The sequence below is a fragment of the Corvus moneduloides genome, chromosome 11 (assembly GCF_009650955.1).
Source record: "Corvus moneduloides isolate bCorMon1 chromosome 11, bCorMon1.pri, whole genome shotgun sequence".
Classification (NCBI taxonomy): Eukaryota; Metazoa; Chordata; class Aves; order Passeriformes; family Corvidae; genus Corvus; species Corvus moneduloides.
The window spans coordinates 17,588,720-17,611,712 of record NC_045486.1 but is presented as its reverse complement, the minus strand read 5'-3'; the positions used below and the strand labels follow the sequence as shown (position 1 = coordinate 17,611,712).

At 40.0% G+C, this 22,993-nt stretch overlaps 1 protein-coding gene across 1 annotated transcript in view; it reads right to left on the bottom strand.

Moving 5' to 3' along the window:
• DOCK3 (dedicator of cytokinesis 3) overlaps positions 1-22,993 on the bottom strand; it is a 185,474-nt gene that overhangs the window by 93,040 nt on the left and 69,441 nt on the right. Inside the window, 2 exon segments of the mRNA XM_032121102.1 lie at positions 14,339-14,493; positions 16,287-16,328. Of these exon segments, the coding sequence (XP_031976993.1) occupies positions 14,339-14,493; positions 16,287-16,328 (197 nt within the window).

Sequence of the window (22,993 nt, the reverse complement as noted above, 5' to 3'; positions counted from 1 at the left end):
AGCTCTTTGATGAGTAAAACCAGCACGTTTAGCCAGACTGCAAAATGTACAATCCTCACAATGCATGGTAAGACATGGACATTCGTATTATCTCTTAAGACAGAGAATTTATGTGTAGAAGCAAGTTTGATGAGCAATTTTTTCCCTAGTGTGCAACAGCCCCCTGAGTATTGACCAGAGTTTTCTTCCTAGATTTTCATAGAAATAAAGTTAGAGCACATCATTAAATTTTCCATTAAATCACAGATCCTTTCAATCCTATCCAGTAGAACTGCATCAACTCCAGTAGCCTTCCTTTGATACATTTGCCAGCATATTATCCACTGTTGGCCTGAAAAAAATGAAAGCACAGCGTCCACACTACCTCCTTTGGCAGCTTGCTCCAAAGGCCACTCATCCCTGCTGCTAAAGCACATGGACCACGGGCAGCTTGGAAATGCCTGATTTCAGTGCATTTTGTCACCCTTCTGTGCTAAAGAGCCCTTTAGAGAAGCTCATTCCTTGCAGGGCAGGCATAGCAGTGATATCCCCACACACAAATAAGCAATTTAACACTGTTAAAAAATCCAAGAAAAGGTGCTGGAATCGTTTTGTAGAACATACCCACGGTGCAATTTCTCAACAGCATTTCATGACCGGTTCTAAAGCTGTAAGATTGTAAGAGTCTGGTACTGAGACCAGCTCCACCATAAATACACACACATCTGTGGGCTCCACACAGGTGAAGCCAAGTCCCTACTCATGGTAACTATGATTTATCAGACATCACCTCTCTTGGCCCTTCCACACAGCTTTGTGCTGTGAGTTCATGTGACCTGTTCATTATAAATAATGATATATTTTCAGAATTATTACTTTTGTTGAAATGGTCTTTAATTCTTGAGCATGACCCATACCTATCTCATTATACACCTCTGCAGGATAATTTATGTAAGTTAATGATGCTCAGCAACCCAGATCATCCTCTCTGGCTGTTTCACTCTCCCTGTCACTCACTATTACTCCGAACTCCATGTATCCCACAACCCCATTCAGTTATAATTTTAATTAATTTGCCACCAGTGTTATAACCTCAGAGACTGCTGAAATGCCACAAAGAAATCTGTAAGAAACAGGTATTTGATGATTCTTTTGAGATGTCAGTAAGTTAAGAACATTTTACCAAATGCTTTAATGATATGCTATAATCCATTCTTTCAGTAAGAATTTTGTGATGTTAAGTGAAGAGCAGGACAACACCAGAACTTCAGAACATTACACTGACAGTCACATTACAACAACAATATCACATCTTCATAGCTACCTCTATCCACCTAATACATAAATCAATGTTCTCTATTGTATATTAAATTTCCAATAAGATCTTGAACTTTCAAAGCAGGTTTTTTTTAGGTTTTAATTATTATTTCAGTTCTAATGAGCATTTCATTTTCATACAGGAGCTGAATGCAATCCTGTGTGCCACAAAATCCTGTGCAGGCTGTCCCTTGGACAATGGCAGGGAAGCCACTGCCAAGTCTTTGAGCTGAGCTCTCTGTATGTATTTCATTCATTAACAAAAGCTGTATTGCTTAGTCTGCTTTTAAAGCACCCGAAGAGGGATATTCTGGGATACCACTTGCTGTCTCTTGCAAGGTTTTCCTCCATTAATAAGTGGAAATCTTTTAAAATTTGCAATTCATCTTCTCCTTGTTAGAGCCATGGAGAAAATCTGGTTCCTGTCCCCCTATTCCAGTGCTTTTCAAGAAATGAAGCAGCCACCACCTCTCTCACCTGCCTATTGATCACCTGTTCCCTTATTCCAGCATCACTGCAGTAACAACCTTTACATTCCTTCCTTTCATTTCCAGTCCTCCCTCGAGTCCTCTTGAGCTTTTACAAATAAATAATTAAGGGGACTTTGAATCAACTGCAGCATTTGAGACCTGTGGATCAGGAAGAGGCATTTGGCCGAAGGAGATCCACAGACAGGACCAGGAGAAGAAGGCAACAGTGCCAAGAGGCCACCCCAAAGGGCCAAGCCACCTCCAGTTCTCCTTCCTTTCCTTGCACATCAGCTCTCCTAAACTTCTGGGTTTGTTTCTCATCTCCAGCACTCTTCTAATTTTTGATATTAGTACTGATCAAGAACAGTTTACTATTGTTCTACTATTCTGTTATTACTCTACTACGGTCTCACTGGTGCTGACACTGTCAGTATCCCTGGAATGGTCCCTGGAATGGGACTGGAACCTTTTTACACTGGTGACCCACATGTACTAGTTAGTCAGCTGCTAGGGATATACTAGTTAGTCAGCTGCTTCCCATTTTACAACTACAAATTTATTTCTATGTCAAAGCAAATCTAGAAGAATAACCCTGTTTCCAATGACCTGAAAATCCACTGCCTTCATCTATCATTGCAGCTCAGTTTTTAGACAAAAATACACACATTTAGGGTCAAGAAACTTAATGGGAATTCAGTAACTTAATTTCTTCTTTTAAGAGCTATGTCCTTGGAAAAAGTTGAGTCTCCAGTGCATCTTTTCCTCAAGCTTATCTTCTGCACAAGGACAAGAGCATGCACAGAATCTATACAACATTAAGTCCAGTTTAGTAAGACTGAAATATCAAATCTGAATAAATTCCATGTGGAAATTAATTTAAAAACCCAGTAGTTGTAACTGCCAAATGAGCGGTGCAAATGAAGCATGGGGAGGTACTGAGATGCAATCTGACTGCTTGATCCTACTACTGTCCAAAACCAAAAAACCCACAAAGCACCCACAACCAAAACCAACAACTCAATAAAAGTTTTCAGCTACTCTGAATATACACTAAAATCAGTTCTTTTGCATAAAATTGGAGGTAAATGCATCAAAACAGAGAAAAGAATTAATATTTTACCCTGCTGAGCTCAGACCCAAGACGTGCCACACCAGAAGCAGTATCTTAAACAAAAGTTTATTTATTCCTTTTGCTCCTATATGCCATAAGCAATCTCCAATAATTCTAATTGCAGCATCTCCTCCTGTGCTAATTCACATCATAGTGAAACCACCTCTTGTGCAGCACTGAGCCTGGGTTTACAATCACTCTCATGATTAGTAATTGCTACAACTACTCAAATATAAGAACCACTGCTCTGACAAGCAAAGTCAAATAGCTTCTTGTTCATTCACTTGCAAAGGAGAAAAAATGAAAGGAGTGTAGTGTCTCACTTCTTGGCTTCCCCAAACTGACTGAAAAGCATGACCATACTGAACTCTGCAAAAAGGAAGGAAGCCATCAATGGTTTGGGATGTTACATTTTCAGCATGAAAAAGGGGGAAAACAGGGACAAAATTTACTGTTGGGTGAGCAGGAGTGGCACTATGCCCACAGGGAGTTTTTGTTGTTGAGATTTGTTCACGATGTTCTTTGCATAACATGTGGAGATGACAACAAAAGGAAGGGCCTGGCAAAGAGCTTGGGGTGGCCTGGTGAGCCCCTTGTATTCATTCATGGGCACGTTTCATTACTGGGGGTGTTTCAAGGCAAAAATCCTGACTGGGCATCCATTTGGGAATGTAGGCACAGCATTAATAGATGCATAATGCCAAAGCTGTGGAGGTCTGCAGAGAGGCTGCAGACCAATTTTCTGTTGGAATTGGAAACTGGTGATAAAGAACATGGACTGAAAAAATTAATTCTTTAATAAAGTATAGGAGATTGGTTTTCTGAAGCAGGAACAGCAGCACATTCGGGCTTCAATCTCCTTAGGCAGAAACCTCACATCTTGTACCCTTCCCTCGCCTTAAATAATGGTCCAGCAGCTATTTCTCCCAGAAACAAAACCTCCTTCACCCTCTCCAGTCCAATGTGCCACCAAAAGGGAAAAGGTACAAATGCTCCCTAATTTTTCTTATTTTCCGCAGTGCTTATTTCCAGAGAAAACTGGGGGAACACTGAACAAAGAAGTGCACAGGGAAAAGGGTCACATGGTAGTGGAAAAGATCACATAAGAACTCATATTTTAGGCTTTGATCTTCTCTTGGTGTCTCCCCAGGTTTCTTTCTGACACTTTTGGTATTACATAAAACCTCACCTGCATGTAAAATACAAACTCAGGAACAAAAATCTGAAAATGCTGCCACAGAAGCCAGAAGTTTTCAGGAATAAGCTACAAACACTTGCCTAGCCAGGACAGTTCACCTCCTTTCAGTCCTACTGGTTAAAAAATAAATGATAAGCATGATACTATTTAATTTCTACCCCCTACCCCTCCCCAGAAAATCTCTAGTCCCTTCTTTAATGAATGCTAACATGCCTGACAATAATTCTAGAGTAACATTTGAGCTGGCATATGAGTATCATAAACATTTGAAGATGCTACTGTAAAAGCACCATATTTTGCCCCTGATAAATCTCAAGAACAAACTTGGGATAAGCTGGTCACTCTCTATGGCAACTAAACCTTGCCAACATTTGCCTTCAAAATATCCCAGTCTTGCTCTGCACACCACATTTTGGGCAGCTTACTTCATCAGTGCCATCAAATACTGCATTCTTCCTACCCCTGTGTGTACAAGCTCTACAAGGACAATATGTTAACCAGATGAATGGAATTATGTTAGGAGTTACTGGTATAGGATCAAAGCATTTTCTTAAAGCTGCAAAAAAAGGAGCTTGGTTCAAAACATTAATTAAGTTAGGAGAGAAACACCATGAAAGACATCCCTGGGGTTTGGTGGGAGTGGAAAGGGGAGAGAAAACTGAAACTACAGTCTCTAAACCTTACAGTTTGGACAAGCTAATATTTGCATGGATTAACTTGGGAAGCTGCTCCTTTATCAGAGAGGAAGTCCATTGACCAGCACAGCAGAAGTTTTAAAGCCCCAGGGCAGCAGCATTAGCCAGTTTTCCAGAAAGCAATTACTGCTCTCCACCATCCTATTTGGAAGCTGAGAGAAAACCAGGCTCTACTGTCCTGGCTTTCCATTTGTGCTGCATCGTGCAACACAGTTAATGATAAGGAGATGAGGCTTCTCATATTTGCCTGCACAACTTCACACAAGAAAAAAATAGACATCTATTTTCATTCCATTGGCCAAATTTGTCCAAATCTCTCTTGAGTTTGTCAACTGCAAGAACATTACCATGGTCAGTGATTGAAACGGTCACTCCAGGACAGCACTGCAGCCTGATACTTTCGACAACACCCTGTAGGAACTTTCTAAAAAGAAAACAAGCCTCACTTCAGGCCTTCTGAACTTTATTTCATGAGCATGGTCTCACGTTCATGAAGAAAGCACACATCTGTATCAACATTTTAGTAATTTCCCATTGTCAAAAATAACAGGTTTTTCTCTTGAAAGGTGATTTAAACAGCAGGAGTATCTTCTGTAAAAACTTTTTCAAGTTTATTTTCTGTTCATTATGATTATCTTTCAGAATTGCTAATTTTTGCTCATCCTCTTGAGAAAAAATCTAGGTCCTTACAGCTGCTGTAAGACTGACCTGATAACAAGATCTCCCAGAGCTCCACAGTATGAGTCTTCAATCTCAGTGTGAGTGCGACAGGAAGCCAGAGCATATGTACAGAATGGTCCTGTGTCTGTGAAGAACTCAATTCCCACTCCCAGTGTAAAGCAAGAGCATCTCCCAGATGCCAGCAGTGTTTGAGCAATCCATCACTGACAGCGGTCACTGCCGAGCCCCGGAGACAGGAGCATCACCTCTGGTGAACTTCAAGTTTGCTCACTGTCTCAACAGCGACTCATGGACTATTTAAAAATCTTCCTTTTCAGGCGAATGCTCACCGAGTGTGTTTGGTTTTTCCCCCTTTTCTTTTGTTGGGGGAGGCAGGAGACTTGCTTTCCCGAGCTGTCTTATCCAGCAGCTCTGCAATAACCTCGCTTTCACAAACAAGTGAAGCAAAGTACACTGCTTTGGTTTATGGAGTGTATTTTATAAAGACATCTTAGAGAAAAGAACACCAAATCTGTGAGGGAAATGAATCTGGCCCTGAGAAAACGGCTCCAAGCAACACAGTTTGCTTCCCAGCAAATTCAGGCTTAATGCTCATGAATTATTAAATTACCACATTGGCGAGAAGCCCCGGGGGAGGATTACAGAGCTTACAGTAAGACTGTTACTGCAAACACTGGGTTTCCATGGAAACAGAAAATAGTGAAAATAACTACCTGTCATTTCTCTTGCCACATTCAAGGGAAAACCACCACAATGTTAAAGTGTTATTGAGGCTTGCAGGAGAAAGGGAGCTAAGCACCAATTACTTTCTCCTTGGCTTCTCGTGACTCTGCCACACTTGAACATTTGACACCGTCATGAGGATTTTTCTGTTATTTCCATCATAAAAGGTACATATTTACGTTCCTCAAAGGAATCTTGTCAATTAGAAAAGGTTTCTATTTCTAAAAAAAAAAAACCCAAAAGAGAGACTTTAGTCATCTAGTGTGATTCCCCAGTAACAGAGATTTTAACTAATGGAAAGCAAGGCAGACTGACCCTGCCAGGTGGCAGGTGAGGAAAGCTTTGCAGGGAAGAATTCTAATTTTGGATTACAGGTATTTTGTAGAATAAGGATTTTATCACCATCTCTACCCTAGGAGAAGCTAATGGTTCTGAGGTCTGATACAGCAGCTGTCACATTTAATTCTTGCTCCACAAGAGCTTTGCACATGACAATTTCTGCCAGGAACACAGAATTGGGTTTTCAGGGGGAATTTTACCACAGAAAGAGCTCAAATGTAATAAGAGGATTCCTTATACTGGGCCTTCCCACAGACAGAAAAATACTTGGAAGTGCTTTCTCTGAGCTCACTTACATATTTTAACAATGCAGATTTGTCCCCTGCCCCTCAAGTGAGCAGAATCTCTTCCAGCTGTGTGTGTTCATGACACATTGTCATTCGTCCTGAGCAGGAAAAGGAAAGAAGTTCCAATGCCTGCAACTAATTGATTTCTTCCTGTTAATAACTAAAAAAATCAAAATAACCCTGCAGAAAACACTATATCCCTGCCTATTTGCACATCATATTTGATCCCCAACAGAAAAAACCCCCACTTGTGGGGGAAGGAGGGTAGTGGTGGTGAGAGACACAAAATAAGATGGATATCTGTAAAAGCTCCTGCTTTGGAATAGCTACATATTAATATTTCCATAGGAACCATGACAAATAGTAATTTTATAGGAAAGAATTGACATCTCTAATAATACCACTTACATCTCTTCCAGAACTTTCATATACAAAACCAGACAGTAGGCAGTTTCTTTTGCATATACTATTAACAAGAGAGGGGATAAATAGGAAAACCAAGCAAATGCAGATTCTAGAGAAAGATCCAGGGAATGAAAGTCAGCTGAAGCAACCAATAGAGAAAATGAAAATGCATCACTCCTCCTGTGCCCTTTTCTAAAAACCTACCCACCAAAAACCTTATAAAATACTCCACAGGTTTCATCTCCAGTGATGATGAAACCTCTAATTTTCAGAAGCTCTATATTCTATCAGAAAGGATCTTTGTCCCAGCTGTGTGCAGCACACTTCAGAGACACAAAGATTTTCCATGGTCACTGCAGCAACCAGAACAAGGCCATTGCTGTGGGCAGCAATATTCCTTAATGTTTGGTTAGCTTTTGAGGAAGTTCACCCTGAGCAGGATGAAAAGTTCATGCTATAACCATTACTATTGCTATCAATTAACTATTGCACAAAACTCAGAAAAATACTTTCCTTGAAATACTAAAGCCACACCAAACTTAAATACAGGAGGAGCTGATGGAAGATTAGCTATCCCAACAGATCAGGTTGCTAAAAGAGAGGTAAAAATTCGAAGATGGTTTTTTTTTCATGACTAAGCAGAAGAAAAAACTCATTAGGTGGTAAGGTTAATCCCTAGGAAAGTTCTCTGAATATTAAAGAAATAATTCTCAGTGATACAAAGTTATTTTTTCCCAGCAGACAAATCATTATACTGACAGTGAACGAGATATCTTTTCTATTTGAAAATATCTATGCTATTAAAAACATAACAAAAGGAAAATTTAGCACAATATAATTGCACAATAAAAGTAAAATATAATTTTCCACTTCCTTACATAGCAACTGGCAATAAAGGAACATGATAATATTTTAAAGCAATTAACTGGGGATAAATGCCCACACATTGTCCCAGCACTCCCAGAGCCATTACTTGAGAGAGAAACAATACACAAAAAGGATCTTCAGGTCAGTCCCAAATCCTGGGAGAGAATTCAGTCCGGCTGGTTTGACACAGTTTTTACTGTGGATTCTTCCACATTAATTAACAATTTCTCTTTCAGCTATTCAACTTCAACCATACTTATCTACCCTTTTTCTGACCTTATTAATGCCAGTCATACTCATTTTTTTATTTCCCCCTCTCTCCACTCCCAGCTGCCAAACCTCCCTCTGCCCAAGGACAATCTGATGTCTAGAACGTGCACAAGTTCTACAGCCCCGGTTTGGGGCAGGTAGGGCTGCTCTGGACAGGTGTTTCTGCATTAAGGATGCTGATCCTGCATATCAGAGCTCTGAGAGGACTCAAACCCCTTCTTGGACAGGCTTGTGGGAAATTTGCCATTGCATTTTCAGAAGCTGGCTCAGCGTTTGAAATGGAAGCTCCTGACAGTGGTAATTGTCTGCATTATGAAGTGCTACAGGAAAATTATTCAAGATGGCATGTGTAAGTACAATGTAATTTTAGCTACACTGTTCCTGCTAACATTTTTTAGCAGCTGATATACATTCCTATTGACAGTTTAAAAGTCAAAAAAACATGACTAAATGATGATGAGACCCATGGAGCTAATGGCCATCATCAAATACAAACACAGCTGAAGGATTCCTGCCAAATTTGTTAAGGTAACCTTCATCAGCTTGGTATAGATTTGTATTCTGACGTCTGAATCGGGAATACTGCGTCACAGACACTCCTGCTACAGAAAGAGTGAAAATCAAATCCCCTACAAATTCATCATTTCTAAATCCAGTGTTTCAAACTGGTGCATTTCATTCCACTCTACCTAAACACTGTCGCAAACATTTTCTTTTTACACCCTCCCCCTGCCACTCAGGTGCAGTATCATGACTTCTACAGGACCAGGTGGTACAGGTGAGTAGAAACTTGAGAAAACTCTTCTAACACTCACACACTGGTTAAACCAAACCCAGTTTGGTCATGCCCCAGAAGTTAACTTGTTTAGAAGGACAAGGGGACACTTAAATTGAGAACGGTATTCTCTAATATTTTTACCCCTTTAGTATCTTAAACTATTTACACATTCGTCTGCTGATTTTTATCACAGAAAATAATTTGGTTAGAAAGTATCCCAAAATCCAGAGATTAGTTACAAATAGGAAATCACTATTTCCATTACCTCTGCAGTCACCACCAAACCCCACTGCAGAGCAGTACTAAGAGCCAAACATTGCCACTGAACATTTTTTGACTCAACCTTGAAAAATAGGGGCAGATGATTTTATGTCAGATGACTTTCGAGCAGCTGAATCCAACTATCCCGATGGAGACCCAGAGTGTTTTTCAGCCCATAATTATGTTTCCAAACCATGTTTCTCTCCTGAGAACTGCTTTGTCAATGGTGCTAAATCCTTAAGATAAGACTTGGGACAGACTGTACTGCTCACATTTTCCCCATCATCCACCCACAAACTGAGAAGATTTCCACAAAAAACATCTTTCTGTATCACCTATTAGCAAGAGCTTTAAAGAGCAAGCTTATGTTTTTTCTCATTTTGGCTACTCCTTTTAAATTTTAACACTGAAATAGATGTTTTCCAGTCTAAGTCCCAGCCTTGTGTTGCAGTGGTTAGAATCCTGTCTCACCCCAAAGACATGGCAGATATTTAAAACAGACACCACAGAGAACATCTGGTCTCTCGACAAAAGGTTGGAGCACTTTCTGTGTGAGAAATGCCCACATGGACTTCCTCAGCCACTGCCATCAACACCACCACAGGCACTCAGCACATCTTCCAAACCCCCCAGTCACGAGGAGGTCGTTGCTATAATGGGAATGGCAAAGGCTCAGTAAGTAGGAGGAGGCAGGTGGAGGAGTTTCCTGCAGAAATATGCACAACACCATTTTTCATGCATAATTACTGCTTAGGCCCCCAGATCTTCAAATTCAATCACATCAGAGTTTCTCTTTTGTTCTATTCACTCTCCATAATTAAGGATATTTCTAGATGACAACGAAATTTTAAATCCCAGCAGTGTGTAAAATAGGGTAACTGGTTGAAGATGCAGGCAGAATGAAAAACATTCACATGTTTAAACATAAACTTTATAAAGAAAAAATACGACAGAAATTTATTTATCCTTTTCCATACTCAGAAGGCTGAGAGAATTGGGATTGTTCAGCCTGGAAAAGAGAAGGCTTCCAGTACCTGAAGGAAGTCCACAAGAGAGATGGAGAGAGACTGTTTACAAGGGCTGGAGTGATAGGACAAGAGGGAATGGCTTCACATGGAGAGTGGGTTTAGATGAGATCCCAGGAAAAAATTCTGGGAGGGTGGGGAGGCCCTGGCACAGGGTGTCCAGAGAAGCTGTGGCTGCCCCATCTCTGGAAGCGTCCAAGGCCAGGTTGGACGGGTCTTGGAGCAACCTGGAGTAGTGGAAGGTGTCCCTGCCCATGGCAGAGAATGGAATGAGATGGCCTTTAAGGGCCCTTCCAACTCAAACCATTCTGGGATTCTATGATAGTGGACTTTTCAAGCTTATTTTCAGAAAAAAACCTGCTATCATACTTTTGAATGTGTAATTTTTCTAAGTTATGCATAATTCCATGCATTTCCTAGAAAAATAGAGTTCTTATATAGGTATCTAAACCTCACTGCTTTTACTGAATTAAGTATATTTTCACCCATCAAAATCATGCTAAAAAATGTAAAGAGATTTAAATATATCTCTTTTTTTTTTCCACCTTTCAGCATAAATAACACTCTGGATCACTTTGTCTACCAGTTTCCAGCTCCTTTAGAGCAGTTTCGTCCAGCCTGTATCTCTCTATTATATCAAGTTTAATACTTCTCTTCTGTTGAGGCAGGAGGTGCATTCCTGTATAACAGAACAAAATTAGTTGGCTCTGATGTGATTTGTGCTTGACAAATCTGTGTAGACTTTTACTTACCATCTTGTTAGCTTCTTAGTGCTAACAAATAGTTTATTTGTTCCACGACTTTTCACATTTGTCATCAGATTGTAGCTGACCTTCTTAGAGAGATTGAGGCAAAACAGCCATTAAATACTCCAGCTATCTTGGAAACATCTGCTCATGGCTTAATGTCCCCTTTAATCTTTTCAGTTATTTCTTGATTTTGTAAAAAAAATTTTTTTGCTGCTAAAGCATTATAGAATTATTCTTTTTTTTTTTTTTTTTTTTTTTGTCCTTGATGCCTTTTGCTAGCTGTATTTTTTGTACGAGTTTCTGTCTCTTCCCATCCCTGTTTGTGCAATTTCATTCGTCTGCCCTTTTTTATACTGCCTTCCAGACTCCATTTCACCACAGGATATGATACAGACTTTCTGTTGTTCTCATATCATTGTTCTTTCCTTCATACTGAAACAATTTGCTTTTGTGGTCTTCAACAGTATCATTAAGAAACAGACAACTCTCAAATTTCTTTTCTCCATATCAGTTTACCCATCTCTGTTTGATCTTTATTCACCCCTTTCTTACTGAGTTCACCATCTTTACAGTAACATTTTCTTTCCTGCCTTTTTGATGTTACCCTCAACTTGGTCATTCCATGATCACTCATCCCAAGGTGTCTCACAATGGGGTATAATCATTGGCTAGAATCCAAACTGGATCAATTACCACATCATTTTCCAGTAACTTCCACGTAGCAAACAAACTGAGCCATTAAAGATGAATCACAAAGATTTTGTTGCTATACTAGCGGCTTTTGTATGCAAGAAAAAAAATACCCCAAATACTTTAAAAAAGACAAATAAACTTTGATCCCTTTTCATCTGAGCCTTCAAGTTCTATTTACATACAAGTATTACTCTTTATATTTCTGTCAGATTAAAGATGAAGTAACTTTTTCCTTGTGTTTACCTCCAGGTCTCATGCCTCTGATGGCAGTGTTGTTATTCCTGCCATCCATAGCTCCTCCCTGTCATCCTTTGTCTGCTCCTCCTTTGCTGACAACCATTAAACACAGCAACATTTCTGTATTCAGAACCTGGGAACCACCTCCAACTGTATTTCAGCTGCTGCTCCAACCTTCTGATTGCTAATCCACACCTGGTGCATGTTGTTACTTCAGCCCTTGAAAAACACTGCAACTTTCACCCATTCCTCACTTAACCTCCCTGGGAAATAACTCTTGGCACCAGCAGGTTCAGGGAGGTTTGTAATCCAGCACATGTCCAAGGCAGTAATGCTGAAAGCCACTCAGGCTCCAGCATGCACTGCTTGGGTAAGAAATTTATCAACCTCCAAGCCATTTCAGAAGTCAATTTGTCCCTTTCATTTAGAGTGCAGCGTGCAGAAGCCTTGCTTAGGTTTTTTACCTTAATGTACTATTTCCCGAGAGGAAGGGAAATGCTTTAAAGTAGATATAAAAACATCATTCTAAATTTGTAGCTATGTGTTTGTCTGTTTTTTGGTTTCTTCTCCAAAACAGAGCTCAGCCTCATTACACATTTCTTCCCCAGCACTCTCTGGCATGTAAGAAAATGTAAAAATTATGCTGTTTTCACTACAGCCGACCACTGAGGCTTAATGCAAAGAGCTAAGTAATAACAACTGTTTGCACAAAAAAGCATTACTATATATATTTAAATTTGCCTGAATCACTCTTTGTGCTTTTTCTCATTATAACTATTATTTTCTTGACCTTATTTTCATCACTGACAAAACCCTTTCCTTAAGGCTCTCCACTCAGTGTTTACATACAAACTGCAGCCCAAGACAATTCATCTCCTTTCAAAGCAACTTCTGCTGGCAGCAGCTCGTCTGCCTGTCCCTTCCTCTTCCTGTCACCTTTTCTCATCTAAATTATTTAATATTTTACTGCTTCGCAGTAGGAGCTAGTTGTGCACATTTTTTTGGCTTCGTTTTCCATTTTCACCTTTCCTTCTTAACAGTTATTTTCTGGTAATTCTCTCAAGAGAGGAATCATAGGCACATTCTCCTAATCTACATCAGCTGGAGTGTCCACAGAACTGCAAAGGTGGGAAGGGTCTGGAGGTGAAGCCAAAGGGGGAGTGGCTGAGGGCACTTGGTTTGTTCAGCCTGGAGGAGACTGAGGGGAGACCTCACTGGAGCCTTCAGCATCCTCCCAATGGGCAGCAGAGGGGAGGGTACCAATCTCGGCTCTCTGTGACCAGGGACAGCAGGGAATTTCTGGAGCTGTGTCAGGGGAGGTTTAAGCTGGATATCAGGAAATACCATCAAGTCATCAGAGCTTTCTAATATAGACCAATTTTTAGTGGGATGTACTGTGAAGAGAAACAAAACTGTTATCACTCTACTCTGAACTTTCTTGGATGAACATTATTCACATAACTATGTTCTTCTGAGGAGAGGAAAGAACATTCTGTGGCTCTTCCCTCACTTTAAAACAAGTCTAAATCTAATTGCTGAAAATTAGGAGAGTTTTGACTATGGCAGCAAGTGACTGTCAGGACATGCTTTTACCAAAACTCAAACACTCCACAAACATGCTGTTCTTCAGATCAGACCAAGCTGCATTTGCTAAACTTCCAAGACATAAAATAGATGCTCTTCTATATACTCTGATGTTTTCAAAACATATGCTTGTAAAAGAAAAAGCCCATCTCATGTTTGCTAACACTGGTACCAATTAGTTCAGTGTACTGAGAGCACAGACAAAGGAATACATGTGAGTAGTTGATGTTGAGAGCAATACAGTGATGAGAACGAGCTATTTTGTGACAGGCCTGGAAGGCAGTGAGTGGAGAAGAGTTAAAGAGGCACACAGCAGTCCCTTCTCAAACCAGCCCCATAGCCTGGCCCTGTCATTATTTGTGTTTCTTAACCAACAGCCCGAAGGAGGAAGCTACGAGACACTAAGAGCTTCAGTAATGTCTGGAGGCAAAGTCAGAAAACTAAAACATTCAACCATTCTGTGCCTTCAACTAATTCACTAAATTTCCTATGCTAGACCAGCGTTTCTGGTATTCCCACATAAGGACTGCAGGGCCAGCCACTTATGATTTATCAGCTCTGTCCTTCTAGCTGGGCCACAAGAACACCCCACGTGTTTTTCTCCAATATATTTGCTCTGTTCACAGCTCTTTTCCTAGGAAGCTTTTCAGCTATTTGACACCTTCCTACCTGATCTGTTTGCCTTCCCGGACATCGTACAAAGAAAAAAAGACATCTGTGTCCTCTCCAATGGTGTTGTAGGTGAAGCTCTTCAGGCTGAGGAAGAAGTGATGAGGCACTGGCATCCGACAGGCTTCCCCGTGCCGCTGACGGATCGTATCCACCTGATTCAAAGCAGGGAAAACCATAGGCAGCTCTTCACAAATAAAGGACACGTGACCAACTTGATCATTTTAACTGAGAGGCTGCCTCTCTTCTCTCCGTCAAGTAAAAGCCTAATCTCAAATATATTCTGCCTCAGAGATAGGTGCTAGATTAAGTTTTCTTCCTCTATTTTTAACACTTCTAATTTGAATAGATTGATGAAACTGTGATAACCAAGTAGATACAAAACAAATGGTTTATGCATTGGAAATCTGATTTTATCAAGTAAACCAAGTCAATCCTATTTCTCAAATTTTGCCTTGATCCTGGTACTGAAAATGAATTATAAAATAGTACTGGGGTGGTTCCTGATGATTTCCATTTAAAGCAGATGGACTTCAAAGCATTTTTAATAACATTTGTTACATTATTACTTTCCAGCAGCTGCAATTCATTTATAGAGGTCACTTACATGGCCAGCAGTACAAGGGCAGTGACTGTCCCCCTGTACTGGGCACTGGTAAGGCCACACCTCAAATCCTGGGGTTTGGGCCCCTTACTCCAAGGAAGACACAGAGGTGATGGAGCTTCTCCAGAGAAGGGAACGGAGCTGGGAAGGGGTCTGGAGCACAAGTCAGATGAGGAGGAGCTGAGGGAGCTGGGAGGGCTCAGCTGGCAGAAAAGGAGGCTCAGGGGGGACCTTATTGCCCTGTGCAACTCCCTGAAAGGAGGTTGTAGCCAGGTGGGGGTTGGTCTCTTCGCTCAAGGAACAAGCAAAAGGACAAGAGAAAAACAGTCTCAAGTTGTGCTAGGGAGGTTTAGATTGGATATTAGGGAAAAATTCTTCACAGAAAGAGCTGCCAAGCACTGGAACAGGCTGTTCAGGGAAGTGGTGGAGTCACCATCCTTGGAGGGATTTAAAAGTTGTGTAGATGTAGTGCTCAGGGACAGTTTAGTGATGGGCTTGGCATTGCTGGGGGAACATTTGGACCTAAACTTAAGGGTGTTTTTCACTCAAAAACAATCCATGACTTACAACCAGGCTTAACAGGCCAGTTTGTCCTGCAGGTAGAAAACCACTTAATAAGGGTTGATAACATGAGCAACCAACCAAGCCAAATAGTTGAAAGGTTTACATTTTGACTCAACATATCAAGACATATTTAAAGCAGTGAATGCTGGGGTGGCCAAAGAAAAAAGAGTGTAAGTAAATGTATGCTTTCAGTTTTTACAGCCCTTTACATGCACTCACTCTGATCTTAATAAACAGAAAGCATGAACATCCTAAGTTCCCTATGCTCATCTCCTCTGAATGCATAGACAGGTACATTCTAACCAAGAAAATCTGAACATTTTCAGATGTACAATTCAGATTTGTACTGGTTTAAAAGGAATTTTGTTCTGGATTTTAAATAGAATCCAAAGAAATCCTCATTCCTTAAAGACAGGTACCTGTGGAAGCACAGATCTCTGTAAAGATCAAAGCCAGATTCCATGACCAGGACTGGATTATATTAGTACAGAAAGGATGTGTGAAACAGAAGCCACTAAGCCACGTGTTAGCAGGTAGAGAGGAGTCACCCAGGCAGAGTGAGGCTTTTGATCTCACTACACAAGTTGATCTTTTAAGAACAACAGTTATGAGCTCAGAGACCTAAATGGAATTTGAAGGACCTTAGTGACTTAAATACTTGGGAATCTTCTGAGGAAGTGTTCTATGGGTAAGGACTTACCCAATAATCTCCATCACACCTTTACCTACATTACCATAAACTTAAAGACAAGAAAAAATTCAAATGTGGATGGTATTTACCTGTGATGTGCTCTGCTGGACACTGTGTCTACTTGACAAATGCTGTGGAGATATAAAATAGCAAAATTTAAACCTTTTTGAAAGTAAGAAATATTTCCATTATATTTATGTAGCATTAGAACAGTAATTCTAAAATATGACTTTCAAAATGATTATCAACTTTTCATGGCCTTTTTTTCCACAGTGTATCATCACTCACAAGACCACTTGCTTTCCTAAAGGCTTTTCTCAGCTAACTTGGTGCTTTACCTAACTACTTGAATTTACAGGGGGTATTTACCTTAGCTTTTAAAGTAAACGGCTGTCAGGAGTTAGACAGAATTTCAAAAACAAATGTTATTATAGTGTTGGAAAATTTCATTATTCTGTATAATCTCTATCTTCTCTCACTAAACGGGAAGATACCTCACCACTAACCATCATCTCCTGGTATATTGTTTGTGAGAAGGTGCATTTGTTAAAAAACACAGGCATATAGAAAGAAAGATGGATTTTAGATGTTTAAACTTTTTGCTCTAATAAGAAAATGAAATCCTGAAAAATGGTTAAAGACTCTTCTACAATTTCAGCTGCCCAACACCTGTAAAGAAGCATCAGTGTAAAGAGCTACATGTCTAAAAATTCAGAGGATGATGCTGTATTTAAAGCCTTTTATGCTAGATGTTATAATCAGAAAATGGACTGCAAGACTCACTGAAGCCATTTAATCTCCAAACAGAGATTTAAATACTAATCTAAATTGAAAAGGTTTCAGAGAGCTTTAAAAAAAATCATTAATGATTCTACCATGCCTTTCCCTGCATATCATCTTAATATTAGCATTTTAAACAGAAATATTTACACTGACACTACCACACACTAATAAGTACTTTCTTCATTCGCCCCATCTCTCTCCTATTACAAACCCAACATCTTATTCTGACCAAACATTTACACTCTGTATTAGAATTAGCAGATCTGTTGACAAACACAAAGCTTCAAAGGAGGTGAAAGTAAAAGATTGTCCACAAAATGTATGTGGCAATATTCTTCTCAATCTATGACACTGTCTTTCACACAGAACACAAATAAGATTTTTTTACCACAAAAGGAGAGAGACTCTTCATAATGAGAATAAAGCAAGGAGATATTGGGGTACTGAGGAAGCTGGCAGAAGTGCTCACTGAGCCCCTTTCAATCCCTCACCAGCTGTTCTGGTTAACTGGGGAGGTCCCAGTCAAACATGAGCCAGCAGCGGGCCCAGCTAGCCAAGGACGCCCCTGTATTTGACACTGGTGATGGCACATCTCAAATCCTGCGTTCAGTTTTGGGCCCCTCACTGCTGGGTTGGCTATTAGGGAAAATTTTGTCACCCAAAGCATTGTCAAGCATTGCAACAGGCTGCCCAGGGCTGTAGTGGAGTCCCCACCCCTGGAGGGATTTAAAAGAAGTGTAGCTGTGCCACTTGGAGACGGGGGTCAGTGGGGGCCTTGGCAGTTCTGGGGGAATGGTTGAGCTCAAGGATCTTAAAGGTGTCCTCCAACCTAAACAATTCTATGAATTCTAAATGGCATATTTTGACATCTGTTTACATTCACAGTTATAAAAATGCCCTCTTTCACACTCTCAGTAGAAAAAGAGTGCTCTAGTGCTCCACTGTTCATCTGAATATTGCACCATCTTCTGAATGTTAAAAGCCTTTAAGTTGGCTGAGTTGTCTATTTAATCTTTTTGTCACCTGCAACCACTCAGAATCATCTGGCACAGAAAAGACCAGTTATTTAAGCTACTCAAGGTATCCTGACTTCTTTTGATTAAATTAATCTCTAAATCCAAGTAAGAAAGTGAGAGAGACACCCAAGCAACACAAATATGAGAGGTGGTCTGAAGAGATCCCTCAGCAAACACTGCTGCTTACAGAGTGTACACTGAGGTAAACCTATAACAATAAGTGGTAAAAATCTCAGGTTTTAATTTTTTCCACTATCAGAAGATAAGATTTTACTAACTCTCTGCTTTTATGCTTCAGGACCACATTGTAACAATACAATCACTGACTGAGTTAATTTTACGCGCCCTTGCCTCTGGCCAGGCAAAGTGCCCAGAGGGCATGTGCCATTTTTGGGTACTTGGATGGGAGGGTGACTGAAAATAGCCAACATGGATTTATCAGGGGTACATTATGCTGGATCAAGTGATTCCCCTGAGGTAAAATAACCAAATCAGTAGATGAGGGAAAATCAGTGGCTGTTGTTTCTCCTCTGCTCAGCAAGGCCCTTAGCACAGTCTCCCACAGCATTCCTGTACCCAAGCTGTAAAGTTACACCTGCATGGGTAGACTAAACTATTTTGTCAAAAAACCCCCCAAACAGTAGGATTTTCAGGCTCCAAAGGTAGTGGTTAATGGTGTAGATTCTTCAGGGGTCTGTCCTGAGACCTATGAAGCCTTAAATTCCCAGATGATCCTAAACTGGGGGCAGCAGACTGGCAGGGTCCCACTAACGCAAGCCAAACGTAAGTCAGGGGAGCACTCTGGCAGCAGGGACATTTAACAATGTACTGTTTCTGTTATTAGGAATGAAGCCAGTAGACTGAGAATAACATTTATTCCTTTTTCCTTAGCACTCAGTAAACTACAGCTGAAACACTGCATTCAGCAAAGGACAGCGAAGCAGCCCAAGGTGTTTGAGGAGGATGGAGGGAATGCAGCATTTTGAGATGGAGAAGAAAAGGTTTGTAGGTGACCTGTGGCAGCCTTCCTGTAACCATGAAGTTCCCAGCACAAAGACACAGCCAGGCTCTCCACAGAGCTGCACAGCAGCTTGGTCAAAATACTGTGGTCATCAATTACAACACTGGATATGCCAATGTTCCAACAAGGAAAAATATAACTCCATCAGGGCAGCCAAGCATTAGAACAGGGATCCAATCCCTTCCCTCGAAGAATTTCGACATCCAATTGGACAAAACTCTTTGTAGCCTGGTCTGAGTTCAGTATTGACCTTGCATTGGGAGTAGGAAGTTTGCCTAGACCTCTCTGAGGGCCCTTCCAACCTGAAAAGCCTTTCAAGGTGATATCAAAATCAGGACTGTTAAGAAATTATCCATCTTCCTTCTAAAAAACAAAAAAAAAATCAGTTTTACCTTTATTCTTCCCAAAAGATAGTTGTCTGTAAAGGTTGTGCACACTTTAACAAATACAACATTCAGTATAGCTGTTCTCATCAAAGTGTTTTGTGATGCTTCAACTGATTCCTTGCTATTGAAATCTAGGCCTATTGATTCTTTCCCTATCCATCATTAGGATGAAAAGATTAATTAATTCAGCTTGTGATTGCATTATAACCTCAAATCTCCTCTACAAAACCACCTAAGCTTACAGTGTCCCATTCTGTACTTCTGAGGTAACAATTGATTGCAGCAGTTAAAACCTTACATTTCTGATTCTCCCTGGTATACTACACTTTTCATATAATTTCTTCAGTTTCTCTATATTATTTGGAATTCTGATCCTTCCCTCCACTGAAAGAATCAGAAATACCATTTCCAACTTTGTGGATTTTGTATATTTAGTAAGCAGACTCCCTATTTCAGCATCTAGTCCTTAATTAAACTTGAAGCACTACAAAATGGAGGATGACCTCAAGAAATTCAGCAAATTCATCCCTCCTCCTATTTAATCAAATTATTGACAACCATTCTCCTTTTCTTTTTTTTCTTGAGTATGGGTTTTTTAATTAGCTCTGTGTTTATTTTACAGTAATTTCATCTAGAACTACTGACCTTTGGAGAATTTAAATTAAGAAAAAAAAGTTTAAAACCTTTATTTAAATCTAAATATGGCATCAGCTGCTTCTCCTCTATCCACTATACATATCTGTGTTCTGGAAATACATTGAAACTTTTTAAAATTACTTATTCTGGACAAGTTCACACTCACTCATGTCCTTGCTGCAAGTAATTATTATTTTCTTTTATTATTATTATTTTCCAGCATTTTTTACAGGGAGAGAACAATTACTAGCTCCTCCTCCATCACCCATTTTTAAGGTGTGAAGTTTGCTTGCCCTTTGCTGGTATTCTGGAACCTTACCCACCTTCCCAATGATTATCACTAACACATCTGATGTGGCTTCTCTAGAGATCCCAGCTGGAATGTACACAGTTCTAAATCCCCTGGAACTAAAAAGTTCTTGATAAAGTTAACATCTTACCAGAGTTTAGTGGGGCAAGAAGGATATTAAATGCCACATTATTTTCTTGCATCATGTGCCAGTTGGTTTACTCCAGTATAAAAACTTTTCTTTAGCTTCCCAGTACCATCAGGTTATTTATATAAAACTGTTTCTTGATACAATTGACCACATTTGCTTGTTAAACTTGAATTTGTGCATTGCCCAATTTTTCTATTTGCCCATTTGTGCTATTCTATTATACTTCTCTATAAAATTCGGTTCTTGTAAACTTGCTCTTGGTAACCTCAATGTCCCTTTCACTCTAACGCCTGGAGGAAAAGAAGAATTCCTAACTTATCCAACTTGGCCTGTTAGTGAGCATCTTTGGTTTTGTTCTTAATTTACTGAAAGAGCTATCAATTCTCCTTACCTTCTTCTTCCCATCAAACCTCTTTCTCATGGTATCTTATCTACCAATATCAGTTTTCAGTGTTGTTCTTCCTCATTCCTTTCCTAGCAATGCCTGGTAAGTGAATCCCATCATTCCCAAGTCAGTCTTAAACTGCTTTCTGCCTTAATATTCTCATCTGACCTCTTACTGGGGTTTAGAACCCAACATACACAAACCTGTTCTCTGTCAATCTGCTTTGTTAAACAGAGAACAACCAAGAAAATCACAACAAAGATTTCGTGATTTTCCTGTCCAGCTTGTGTCCAGCTGTTTTCCTGATCTAGTAGAGTTCTGGGTAACTGAACTATTTTCTTGACTATTCCTCCTTACCAATCACATTTACCATCTGAATAAAGAATAAACAGTTATGAGGTGCATTAATGGCAGCATTAATTTGAAACTATTTGTTTAGGAACTCTATTTTTTTTTTTAATAGGAACTCTGGTGAACTCGTGGCATTTCTCTCACACAGCTGGAAGAAATGCCTAAGCTGCAGCAGTTACACAGTCAACAGCTGTGCCTTTCATGCACCTCCTGAACTTGTCCTGAAGACACACACCCACTTCAATAACTTTATAGAAAAGCTAAACCTAATTCATCACCAGCTTTGAACATTTCTGATTTGCGAAATGACTTCAGACGTTTGTAACTTGTAACCCTTTCCACTAAAATGTGCCATCCAAGTGTTCCTGACATTCTGCAGGACTTTGTGTTCCTAAACGACAACTTCAATCCAGTGGCAACTCCAGCACTGAGCTCTGTGGCAGAATTCTGAGAACATATTTTCCCACCATTCAAAAGTAATATGTATTTTTTAAAAGTGTTCTGTCATATTGGTTAAAGTCACAAACATTGTCATAGGGAAAGGGCAACTTGCTTTCCTTCAGGAGCAAAGCAACAACTCCTGACAAATACTGTGCATCCTGCAGCCACTGGCATTTAGCTTCACAATGAGTAACGTGGAGAAGCAGGATGAGCAAGGCCTCAGAGCACAACAGTTCTGCCAAACAGATGAATTCAGCATCACCCAGCAGTCATGGATACACTTAGCATGAAACATGAGAGCTGAAAAAGAGGCTCAAATTTAACAACTTACAATTTATCAAGAAGAGCAGTGCTAAGTCTAATGACTGAGTAAAAAATGCTTGAATCTGTTGTCGCAGAGAGAAAAGTCTGATGTGCTATCTCACCCATTGCTCTGCTAATGAGTGTTTTCTATGTTACATTTAACATCCTACAATCCTGAAAATACAAGAAAGCAATTTGGCTCTCACAACTATTCCTGCAAGATTATTCTACAATGTAAAACCCATTGCTCATTTGAGAATCCATGAAGTATTTCATCATAAGTAAGGAGGATTCTCTCCCTGAGTTTTTGTTAAATAATACCAATGATCCCCCAACCATATTAAAAATAACCCTAAAACAACCTAAGTCACCAACATACCCTTCCCTCATTTTTTACTAAATTCAAGTTTAAAAAAGTAACAGGTTTTCAGCTGCTTTGGTTCCTGAAATTGCCTTCTGACTGTGAAGAGATGTGATTAGACAGCACTGTCCTCTTGCATCCACAGACGTCGGCAGCAGTGAAGTGTGAAGTGAGTAATGGTGTGTCCTGAGCCCAGCCCAGAACGGAGCAGCACAGGCACAGGACTAAGGGGTGACACAATTAGGCTGCTCTGGCAATAAATATTGCCTACTTGCAGTATTGCAAGAATTCAGAGTAAAAAATGTGCAGAATAAACCTCAGAGTAATAAACCAATCCTTAGTTAGCAACTAATCTCACACTTTGAGTCTTCACTGATTGAATTTGGTAGCGAGTTATTTCCATGCTGTACTGAAGGAAAACTCTGCTATACTGGCACCAAACTCTCCTCAGACCATGGAAAATCAGGAACAAACTTTAAAAATTAGCTCTATAGACTGGTGTACTTTCATATTTCTTATGCAACACTTTTTATTTCTTTCCATGAAATCCACTGTTATATGGTGCAAATAATCCAAACCAGCAACAGCACCCAGCCTGTTTACAAAACATGCCTTTGGTTTAAGGAAAAGGTATATCTTGCACACCAAAACCCATCCCCAAGCCATGGACCTC